We start from the raw sequence: 12,313 nt of genomic DNA on the forward strand, positions 1-12,313 counted from the left end.
GATATAATGTACATTTAAACTGACATCAGTTTTATTAGGATGGAGGCTCATCTTGCGTGCCGGTGGCCCCGTCTGCTTCTCCGTAGGTGGAGCTTACTGACTGCCATCTACTGTGTGTAATACACTCACAATACATATGTACCTCATATACAGCCTCACTTCAAAAGACCTGAGCTATCCTTTTAAAGTGCATTATTTTTAACTAGGTGTACTTAATGCTCAACGCTCAACTTTACCCCTACTGCCTACTGTAAAGTATGTAACACAACACATTGCAAACAACAGTGGAACATTTCCCGTTTAATTTGAGGATAGCCTCACTCTTCACATTTTTTAGTACAACAGTTTACTTTTTAGTGACATTACCTTAGGACTGGCTTTCAGATCATCCAGCTCGAGGAATATCTTTTGAAACACTTCAAAAGTGTTTTTCAAAAGTGTTTTTCAGTTCTTTTGGGTAGCTGAGGTTGAGTGCATATATCAGCCCCATTAGCAAGGCACAGGCTCTGGGTACATCCAGGTCTGCTAGGACTTCTGTTCCTTCAAGTATGATCCTTGCGCTGGCTGGATCAGACGTTGTGGCACCTCTGGTTACAATCTTCATCACTTCATTGGTAATATCCCCGCCACCATCCTGGTAGATCAGAATCAATATAAATGTTTTAAGTAATCATACTTATACATGAGAGTAACACAAAATAGGGCTGCAACTAACAATTTTCTCAATTATCTGATTATGTCTGTGAAGGTTCTCTTTGCAAGCTCCTTTGACGATTATCTGATTAGTTGTTTGGTCCAGAAAATGTCAGAAAATGGTGAAAAATGTCAATGTTTCTCAGAGCCCAATATGATGACCTCAAATGTCAAACATATTCAGTTTGCTGTCATAGAGGAGTAAAGAAACCAGAAACGATTCACATTTATGAAGCTGAAACCAGAGAATTTGGACTTCTTTTTCTAAAATAATTACTTAAACCGATCAATCAATTATCAAAATAGTTGCCGATTAATTTAGAAATCAATTAATAATAGATTAGATCGTACCTCTAATACAAAGTATAGTCATGTCTGATTTACCTGCTCTTTGAAGAGATCCTCCTCCTTTTCCCTGAGATACACCACTAAGCCACGGATAGCGACCTCTCGCCTTCTCTCCACAGAATCGTCCTGTGAATAAGAAAAAGAATGTCGAACTGCTCTTCGAGGAGGATGGGTTTTTGATAATTACATCCAAAAAAAAAAAAAAAAAGGATTGACTTTATATGGCCTGAACTGTACCAATTATAGATTTCCAGTGATAATCAAAATAATGAATTGATCATTTCAAAGAGCCATTTCTCTGAAATGATCAATTCATGAACTTGAAAAATCCAGGTAACAAATAGAAAAACTGCAAAATCTTGCAAATTACTCTGCCAATCATGATCCACATCACCTATAATTTGTTTTATTATTAAGTATAGTTTTAATTGATATTTGTGCCTCAAGCTCTAAACAATAATTTGACATAGTTGAGTTGTAAACAGCTACCTTTTAAGACTCAATATCACCTATTGGAAAAAAAAGTGGATTATCCTATTTGAAATAAACTACATTTCATTCATTCATACCTCTAGCAGCATGTTCTGGATGCGCCGAATGCGCATTTTTGCAGCCCCTCCTCTTGAGGACAGCAAGGACATTATTTTCTGAGAGTACTGGTCCAGCTTTGCCATGAATGTTGTCTCCAGGTTAACAGTGGTGATCCTTCTGAATTCTTGGTTTATCTGTATAAAAAAAAGGCACAAATAGGCACAACATGTTAATGTATACAATTTACTTTAAAAGAATACATACTGCAAATTATCTTATGGAAAAATATTTACCTGAACTGCATCAAAAAGAGCAGGCCATCTTTCTTTCAGGTCATTGATTTTTGGTGCTTGATTGACAACTTCCTGCCTGCGAATGGAGAATGTTATGTTATGTTTCCAAATCAAAGATATTTTTTCTTAAGTGATACAACTGCGCTTATGTATCTGCAGTTAACACCCAAAAGAGCAAAATTATATTTTATGTGCTAATGCACACTCAATGTAATGTCATTAAAACAACTAGTTTATGAATGTTACTTAAGATCTTTCCTGTGGCGTTTCTACAACATGGCGTTCGCTTCCTCGCCCGCGTTTTTTGACTGAACTTTGACACAGGCTGTTCTTCAGCTAGGGCTCAATTAACAAACTTCAATCTCACATAAAAATAACTCTAGGACTTAAACATCAAAATGCATCGATGTTAAACCGAATGTATACTCAGTAACCTACATTTGTTTAGTCATGAATGTAAAATGGCCCAGCCTTTTGCTGGTCAAACCTTCATCAACGCTGCAACGATTTCAAAGTAGAAAGAAGAAAAACGTGTATTACCCTGTCTTTGCAGAGTTAAAACTACTGCTACAGAAGCTCAGTGTCAATTAACACCATTTGGCTGCCACCGTAAAACGAAACTTAACAAAGACTAATGTTACGGTCGAATTACTTCTCAAGTTAGCCAGAAGTGTAACGTTACTAGCTTATCACCACCACTCGCCGAGGAAGAGTTTAGTGTTGTGTAAAAAGGATTTCTTGCAGTGCGTGTTGATAGAGTTAAAGTTAGAGTTATTAGCTGCTGTGAATAAAACAAGGCAAAAAAATTGTACTCACCACAAAGCTTTAACGTTTGATAATGTTCCGTACAAAATGCCGCTTCTCTGCTTTCTCTCTTTGCCTCCGTTTCTTTCGATCAGTGGTCTGAGAGCACAACATGTCCGGGCAAGTCAGCCTTGTACTCAGCTTTTAAAGGACGCTTACGAGATTTTTAAGTTTTATTAACTGAATACACTTTCATGTTAAGTTAACACAGAAATGTCTGTTCAAAATCGATATATTACTGAGCTAAGACTGTTTTCTTTATTTTCATTTCGACCAACTCATTAAATTAAGTTATCAACTGATTACAATGTGTACATGCAACAAACTTAATTTTTTATGCAGAAAAAGCTATTAATTTTAAGCTTTACTTACTAACCCCATGAATCATTTTTTAGAGTGTAGGCTGCTCACTAGGGCTGGATATCATCACTGATTTCTATAATCCATTCGATTCCGGTTCTCAAAGTCCTGATTCGATTCAACTTAGCCTCAGACAGTCAGAAATATTATAATTCTGATAATTTATCAGTACTGACTTCATCAGAATTGTGAACATCACAGCAGATCCCTTTGTTTTAAAGTAACTGAGAATAAAACACAGAAAAACATGAAGGAGATTTTCCTGGTCTGGCTTTTTAGAGCAGATAACCTTAAAAATATTCTGCAATATTCTGCAATTTTGCATAATTTAAAGAAGTTTAAATTTCTTCAGTATTGAACAGCAGAAATGAGGCTTTCTTGTCCGAGGTCATTTAAGTGAAAAAAAGAAAAAGACAGCGCTGTAAACAATGGTAGACTGGTGGGTAATAAGCGAATGAATAATGCAGAAAACAGATTTGAGACGGAAAACTGTTCTTGAAGTACACAGAGAGAGAGAGAGCTGTGCAGGAAGTGTGATTTTTATCGTGGTGGAAGCAAAACAGCAAAAGTCAGAGGGAATTCATGACGACATTGATCAAATGTGAAGCGTAGTTTGCTGCTTCTTGGCTCGACGAATTTTGTGTGATGACACAGCCCTCACTTCTAAAACTTGCGCACAGACACACCCCTCACAAGCTTGCCACAGACACACCGCTCACTTCTAAAAGGTGGGGGGATGCACAGTACAGTAGTGCAATTCATCCTGATCGGTGATTGGTCAAAAGTCTAGAGTGAAAGGAGAGGCTTGTGATTGGTGGAAAATGTGCAATGAAGAAGCCTTTTTTTATTCATTCAGTCTGTTGTCTGTTTTTTCTTTATCAAAAATATAAAATTATCGGATTGGATAACGAAGCACCGACTCCCTAAAATATTCTTAAGCCCCCCTAAATAATTTGGTGTTTTGTTTTTTAGTTGTTTTTTTTTTTTAACTTATTCGATTTTTTTTAACAGAACTTGCAGTCAAAGTCAATATAAAGATGCAGGAATATGAGTTTAAAGAAATAATAATATAAACCTGTCGCTACTCACATAAATATGATCATAACTCGGTTGGTCCCTTTCACTTTACACTGTTAAGGTAGCGTCAGTGCTTCGTTATCCAATCCGTTCCAGTTGTTCACAGGGGACACCCACATGCCTGACTCACATATTTTTGAGGGTTCTATTTTAATTTTACTTCAAGTAATTTAGTAATATTTTTCAGGGCTTTAAATTGCAACCATTTTAGTCACATGCGTGCTCAAAATATAATGTTTGTAACTTCAAAATATTTGGGAGCAACAAATTACTGTGGAGCGTGAGCAGAAGTCATGATATTAGCAATTTACATTACAATTCAGTATGTTTTAATGTATCTTGAAGGGTGAGGCAGAAGGGGAGGCTGAGGGAGAAAAAGGTCAACAGGCAAGTTCAAGTCAGAGAGAGCAAGGAGAGACAGAGGAGCTGCAGCAAATGGATGGAGAGGCAGAGGAAGATCAAGTTATTACAGAGAGAGGAGAGCAAACAGGCCAAGAGAGGGAAAATGATGAAGCAGCTGCAGCAACTCATTCTACTCCAGGGTTTGATTTAGGTGACAAAGACACAGGGCCCAGACAGGTGAAGCTGAAGAGCTATCCACATGATACTTTTGGTACACAGAAGCGAGCATTTAACCACAGCTGGTTTGAAAAGCACAACTGGTTAGAATATTCAGTCAACCAGAGTGCAGCTTTCTGCTTCCCATGTAGAGTGTTTGGCAAAAACATCAAACATGATAGTTTGGTCAGTAACGGTTGCAAGAACTGGAAGAAAGCTTTAGTCATCTTTGGCAAGCATGAGATGGCTCAAACACATAAGGACAGTGTTGTTACATGGAAAAGCTACCAGGGAACTAGCAAACAGGGAAACGTTGCACAGGTGATAGCAACTGCAAATGTGAGTGAGATAGTCGAAAGAAGAGAGTATCTCAGACAAATTGTTGCAGTCACCTCTGTGTTAGGGAGACAGGGACTCCCTTTTCGTGGCCATGATGAAGGTGAAGACAGCCCAAACAGAGGGGATTTTCTTGCGTGCATGGAGCTTTTGAAGGAGTTTGATGCTTTTCTTCAAAAACATAATCCCCCATCAAATGCACAGTATATCTCGCCAACATCCCAGAATGACCTGATTGACTGTTGTGCCCAGGAAGTTACTAGTGTCATTGTATCTGAAATGACAAAGTCTAAAGTCTATTCCATCATGGCAGATGAGGCAAGGGATAAAAAGGCAGAGCAGTTAGCTGTTTGTGTCAGGTACGTGTCAGAGGGGGCAGTGAAGGAGCGTTTCCTTGCACTTGCAGAGATAAAATCATTTGATGCCCAGTCCATTGCAAATGAGATTCAGCAGCAGATCCAAAACTATGGTCTTGCAGAGCTTAAGTGTGTAGCACAAACATATGATGGTGCAGCCGTTATGAGTGGCTCCACCGGAGGTGTACAAGCACATTTTAGAAGGCTCCATCCTGAGGCTATATATGTGCATTGTTATGCTCATCAACTCAACCTGGTTTTGTGCAATACTTGCAAGGCTGTCCCAGAGGCTGTGGAGCTTTTCAGCTTGTTGGAGTGTGTGTATTCTTTCTTCAGCACCTCCCTAGTCAATCATCATAAGTTCATGGAGACTCAGGCAAAGCTTGGATTGACAAAAACTGAGCTTGTGCAACTTTCAAACATTCGCTGGGCATGTCAGTTGCGATCAATCAGTGCAGAGACATTGCCTGCCATTTTGGAGTGCCTATCTGCAATTGGATCCCCCATAGCTGTTGGTCTCAGAGCAAAGCTCTACAAGTTCTCAGCAGTCTATGCACTACTGATGTTTTAGTCTATTCTTTATCTGCAAACAAGCTGTGTGTGACACACTTGAGGGCAAACACTCAGATACATTTGCTACAGAGCTGTATGAGAAAACCAAGGCCCTGTGTAACACCCACAGTATCCCTGAACCAGGTGCCAAGACAAGGCACAAACAGAGGGAAATGGAGGATTTTGTCCTGGAGGCAACTGTGGGTTCACGCACTGAATTGAACAACTCAGACACATTGAAAAGAGAGTTACTTTTCCCTTGTGTGGCTCGGATGGTTGGCGAGCTTGATCAAAGATTTTGCAGTGTAGATGCAGGGCTGCTAAAAGGCGTCCAGGCATGCAGTCCTAAATCTGAGAACTTCTTGAGTGAACCACACTTGAATGAACTTGCAAAGCACTACAGACTTGACCTGAAAAAAGAGGAGGTTCTGGTGGCCAGAAACTTTCTTACCAAAACACAGAGGCTGGATGTCCACCCAAAATATGTTGTCTGTGTACAACCTCCTTGATTCAGACATGTTTCCCTCTCTGAGGGCAACCATCCAAGTTGCCCTAACAGTGCCTGTCAGCAGCTGCTCGTGCGAAAGGTCCTTTAGTGCACTGCGTCGGCTGCACTGCGTCGGCTGCACTCCTGGCTGCGTCAAACAATGGGTCAGAAAAGACTTCGCAGTCTTGCAGTGATGTCTATTGAAAAAGACACGCTTCAGCATCTGAGTCACAACAGAGTGATTGACCGATTTGCCACTCTTAAAAACAGACGTCATTCTTTGATGCTTCCATCCACCAAGTAACTGGTGATTGCAGCCAGAAAAATGTACTTTTTTATTTTCAGTTTTTTTCTTGTTATTGACGCAGCAAACACATTTCCTCTGTTTTCTTGTTGTACTGTATTATAAAACAGACTGAAATAAAACAATAGATCTATTGGTGGCCTAGGATGTTTAATCTGTCCAAAAAAGTAGGAAAACAATTTCTCAGTCTTTGTTTTCTGTTTGTGAAATTTTGTGCTCATTCACTACGTTCGTTCATATCGTGTGTGTATCTCTTGGGGGTTAAGGCCCCCCCCCCCCCCCCCCTGTCCTTAAAACCTAGTGACGCCCCTGCTATCAACTTCAAAATGTGTGTTTTGAAAGGTTTTTTAAGAAAAAAAATTAGGACAACATAGCAAAAAAACCCATCACTTTTTATTGTCTTCATTCATGCTCAGTCATCCAGGTAAGGAAATCCCTAAAACTGATTCTGTTCATCTGGATGTGGCGTTTTCAGTCGAAGAAATTCTACTACCGGTAAGTGACTTCTTCAGTCTCAGCTGACTGCAGGTTTCCTGAGCCTTTTAACAGTACATTTGCATAATGACTTAAACTAGCTTCACTGACAAACAGCGGGCTATGAGGTCAGTTTTATGATCGTTAATTTTTATATTAACGCTTTGAGTAAATGTGGTTATCCCAGCTGGATATTTGTCAAAGCTGGGAAGGCACCTAAAGAAACCTCCAGGTGATCCAGGAGAGAAGGACAACTGCTGCCTTATCCTGTACGTGTCAGGAGTATCGGAACAGCTGAGACATATTTTTTCTAAACAACGCGTCTCTGTGGCTTTTAAACCCCAAACACTATGTCAAAGATTGGCAGGTCCCCAACTCAAGCAGAGTAATATAGTGTACACTGTTAAGCGCCAGGAGGATTGCCATGATTTATACATCAGAGAAACCAAACAACCTCTGGCGAAGCGGATGGCACAACACAGGAGAGCTACCTGGTCAGGCCAGGACTCTGCAGTCTATTCACACCTACAGGCCAGTGGACACTCTTTCAGTGATGAGGATGTAACATCCTGGACAGGGAGGAACGCTGGTTTGAGCGCAGAGTCAAGGAGGCCATTTACGTGAAAAGGGAAAGACCATCTCTGAATCGAGGAGGAGGCCTAAGGGTATATCTGTCACCATCTTACAATGCTGTGATTGCAGCCATTCCCCAACTCTGTGTGAATGGTACTCATGACCATTGATAGCACACCGATAAAGAGGACCAGCTCTGTCCTGGACAGTCCCATAGACTGCAAAGAGATGGTGGGTGAGAGGAGGATGTTAGCCAAGCTGACATCTATTATGAACAACAGCTTGGCTACCAGGTTGTCTATTATGAGCCTGCAGAGGCCCTGAGCAGCTCTGTTACAGGACAGAGGACTAAACTGCAGCAGCTAGACTGTACAATATACACGTAATCAGGGCTGTGCAGAGATGTCCGATGAGGAAGGTGCTTAAAGGAGCACATAGGACCAGGCTGAACAAAAACAACCCACATTAATCAAGAATCTAATATAAAATCGTATCATACTATATCACTGTCATCAGGTGGGAACAATGCAAAGCAAATGTAGCCTATGTTTTACCTGATGGTTACAATGTTGCTGCTGCTCCTGCTGCTGATAGTGCTGCAGGGCAGGGCTGTGCTGATCTGAGAAAGTAGACATTCAAAAGTCCATAGGAGACACTGTATCTGATTAAACAAGTGTTATGAGATAATAATTATAAAATGACAGCACTTGGAATCATAAGGCAAGAGATTAATAAAACTGTGGGAAATAAACTCGGCTCTGTCTGTGACTCACTCTTCTTCCTCCATCTCCTCATCTCATCTACACACTGGGTTTGTCTCAGTAGAGGAGCTTTTTCTAGATCCTGGCAGCTCCCAGAGATGGTACAAAGTTTTTGTCACGGTTCTGGGTCCGTTGGACCCAGTATTTTGAGTTTATTATATTTCGGTTTAATTCTGCTTCATGGATTGTTTTCTTATTCTCGTAGTGATGATGATTATTATTAGTTTCTTGTTTCTGTTTATCCGTGCTTAAGGATTTGTTCTCGGTTATATCTCACGTTTAGTTTAGTTCAGGTTCCATGTGTCGTTCTCTGTCTGTCTGTCTCTCAGTGTCAAGTCTGCGTGCTTGTTTAGTAATTCATGTTTCCTGTTTTATTGTGAAAGTCTTTGTCTTATGTTAGTGTGTGCAGCTTGGTTCCCCCCGTCTCGTTAACCCCGATCTCTCCCAGCTGTGTCTCCCTCCTGTTCCCCATTCCCTGATTCCCACCCTGTGTATATTAGCCCTGTGTTTTCCTGTGCTCAGTGTCGTACCGTCAGATTATGCCTGTGTGTTTTTTGGTTTCTGTAGTCACGGCACTTCACGTTTGGTTTTCATGTCAGCAATAAAGCTGAGGTTTTGATTTACAATTCTGTGTTCCAGTCCTGCGCTTGGATCCTCCTCTCTGCCTGCCCACACACAGAGCCCTGACAGAACGACGCGACCAGTAATGGATCCAGCGGACTCACGCTTCGCCTTTGAGGGAGAGAATCTCGCGCTCCTTTGGGATTACTGTTGGAGGGTAGTCCACGCCGCGAGCCCCTACAAGAGGCAGCTGGAGGTAGTATTTTTTTTTGATAATTTTTTTGTCGTCTACTGCCTCCACTGTCAGTTTTCTAAAAATAAATGGACTCAAACAAATAATAACAGCTCTAAGAGCGAGGTTAAGTTTTGAACTGTTTGGCATGGGTGGCCCAGGGAAAGAGGATTCAATTGTTCTCCTGGAGGCCCTCGCCACTTGGTACTCTCACTGACAGCAGCATTTTTTACCAAGGTTTATCGCTAAATCGTTTGATCCATCCTTGAAAAAGAAATGCAACCCTCGCCATCATCACCCAACCACACTTCCATTCTCTCCTGTAGTACGGACGGGTGCAGTTTTCATTTCCATACCCTCAGCTCAGTTAGCTGATCAGCAGCCACCCTCGGCTCAGTTAGTTGATATAGCTGTTTCTTTAAAACCGTGTGTGTGGCTGGCTGTGTCTTTGAAACCTTACATAAAAGGAGCAGGTGCTAATTTTTATTTATTGATTCACTTGTAATTTTTACAGCTTGGGAAAACTAAAAACTGCATATTTAGTTATTGTTATAAATCTCCCTGTAACACCATTTTTGCATTTTAATTTCTCTGAAAATATAGAAAACATTACATAACACAAGTACTTTTCATAATATGAATATTATGAAATAACTTTAAAAGGTGTGTGGCAAGAAGTAAGGGCAAGAAGTAAGGGCAAGAAGTAAGGGCAAGAAGTAAGGGCAAGAAGTAAGGGCAAGAAGTAAGGGCAAGAAGTAAGGGCAAGAAGTAAGGGCAAGAAGTAAGGGCAAGAAGTAAGGGCAAGAAGTAAGGGCAAGAAGTAAGGGCAAGAAGTAAGGGCAAGAAGTAAGGGCAAGAAGTAAGGGCAAGAAGTAAGGGCAAGAAGTAAGGGCAAGAAGTAAGGGCAAGAAGTAAGGGCAAGAAGTAAGGGCAAGAAGTAAGGGCAAGAAGTAAGGGCAAGAAGTAAGGGCAAGAAGTAAGGGCAAGAAGTAAGGGCAAGAAGTAAGGGCAAGAAGTAAGGGCAAGAAGTAAGGGCAAGAAGTAAGGGCAAGAAGTAAGGGCAAGAAGTAAGGGCAAGAAGTAAGGGCAAGAAGTAAGGGCAAGAAGTAAGGGCAAGAAGTAAGGGCAAGAAGTAAGGGCAAGAAGTAAGGGCAAGAAGTAAGGGCAAGAAGTAAGGGCAAGAAGTAAGGGCAAGAAGTAAGGGCAAGAAGTAAGGGCAAGAAGTAAGGGCAAGAAGTAAGGGCAAGAAGTAAGGGCAAGAAGTAAGGGCAAGAAGTAAGGGCAAGAAGTAAGGGCAAGAAGTAAGGGCAAGAAGTAAGGGCAAGAAGTAAGGGCAAGAAGTATCGAGGCGTCTGGCAGGAGATATAAATTTTTACTGCAAGAATTTTCACAATAGACATAATGTCTGAATATGCTAATATTCTCCTAATTATTACTGTTGATTTCTTGGTAGGCCAAAACCCATAAAACATTTCAAAATAATTTAATAATAAATTATAATCATAAGTAATACAAAAAATAAATAAACACCAACCTATGCAAATGTATTCTGTAAAGGAAAGACGATCGTCTATATAAATATGTGTCTGAGAACAGGAAAACTGTCTCACAGCTTCATGTCATCATCCAGGAATGGGGAAAAAGCTTAGCAGACTGATAAAGAGGACCAGCTCTGTTAGCAGCACTGTTACAGCCATGGTGTAGGACGGAGGTCTATTCCATGTCTTTGATCATCAGCCAGACTGTACAATACGGACACATGTAACAGACACATACGAAATTATATGCGCGTGTTGTTATAGCTGTTTTATCCCTACACCATTTATTTTTTTGTTTCCATTTTTTCTAATATATTTCTAATTCACTTTTCCTCAATGACCCTTGTGCAGCTGCGACATTTCAGCTTCCACAGTGGGGGGGATATTAAGTCTACGACTGTGATATAAACACGTTTGTGCTCCTTTGTACTTGAATCAGGTATTTAAGTAGGCCACCTGACTACGGAGGATATCTCCTTCCCATCTCCTATCTTTCCCGGTCGAAAAAAAATGGGGAAATGTGGAAGCCACTTCCTGCGAAAAAAGGGGAGGAGATACCGTAAGTGCACCATTTAAGAGCTTGCAGCTCCTCCCCTCCTTCAGTTTCAGGCGTTCTCCTCCAGCCACTGTCCCCTTTTTGCATATATCACCTGCTGAGACAAACCTCGGTGGCGCTTATAAAGGCTGAAACAGACGAAATAAGAAAAGGATCAATATCTTAAGCTTTGTTAATAAAGGTAAGCGACTTTAGTTCATTGTTCCTACAAAAATGGCGAACTTCTGCCATTTTTATTTTTTCCCTTTAATGTTTATTTGTTGCACTGAATCTGTGGTCGCTGTTGAAGATGTTTTCTTGGAAGTTATTTCAGTGTTGTTAGTTCAGCAGAGAGACTTGATCATTAGACTGGGACTAGGACACGGACAAACGTTCTCCTCTGGCTCTCAGTCTCTTCATATTTGAAATTGTATAATGTGCCAAGATTAATTAACTTCTAAAAAGCTGAAAAGCCTTGCTTACTCCATACCTGTTGACGTTTGAGATTCAGAAGTCGAAAAGTTATTCAGTCACAGTCACAGACGACTAAAGTCGCTTACCTTTATTAATAATGTTTAAGATAATGATCCTTTTCTTATTTCTTCTGTTTCCGTCTTTGTAAGCGCCACCAAGGTTTGTCTCAGCTGGTGTAATGAACAAGAGGTGCAGTGACTGGCAAGAGTTAGTGGGAACTGAGAGTTGAGTTAAAGGGAGGGGGGAAATGAAGGAATGTAAGTATATCATAGACGAGTGAGCCGGTGCAAAGGACGGGCGGATGGGGCATGTGCCACCCCATGCCACCCTATGCCACGTGATGTTTCCTTTCCTGCCATATTAAGAGCACATGATTTGCTTAGGCTGCTGCCCCCGCGACCCGGCCTCAGATAAAGCGGATGAAGATGGATGGATGGATTTGTGGGAACTGGTTCCACTGGAGGTG

At 41.0% G+C, this 12,313-nt stretch overlaps 1 protein-coding gene across 1 annotated transcript; it reads right to left on the minus strand.

Moving 5' to 3' along the window:
• Window positions 1–247: 247 nt before the first annotated feature.
• On the minus strand, window positions 248–2,826 carry LOC309692348 (uncharacterized protein). Its single transcript, XM_082510726.1, has 5 exons — window positions 2,682–2,826; window positions 1,866–1,941; window positions 1,611–1,766; window positions 1,078–1,167; window positions 248–634 (listed from the first exon to the last, which is right to left on the minus strand). The coding sequence occupies exons 3-5, from the start codon at window positions 1,713–1,715 to the stop codon at window positions 419–421; spliced, it is 411 nt and encodes a 136-aa protein (XP_082366852.1). The 5' UTR covers window positions 1,716–1,766; window positions 1,866–1,941; window positions 2,682–2,826; the 3' UTR covers window positions 248–418.
• Window positions 2,827–12,313: the final 9,487 nt, after the last annotated feature.

The sequence above is a fragment of the Aulonocara stuartgranti genome (genome assembly GCF_965226115.1).
Source record: "Aulonocara stuartgranti genome assembly, chromosome: 3".
In the NCBI taxonomy this organism is placed as follows: domain Eukaryota; kingdom Metazoa; phylum Chordata; class Actinopteri; order Cichliformes; family Cichlidae; genus Aulonocara; species Aulonocara stuartgranti.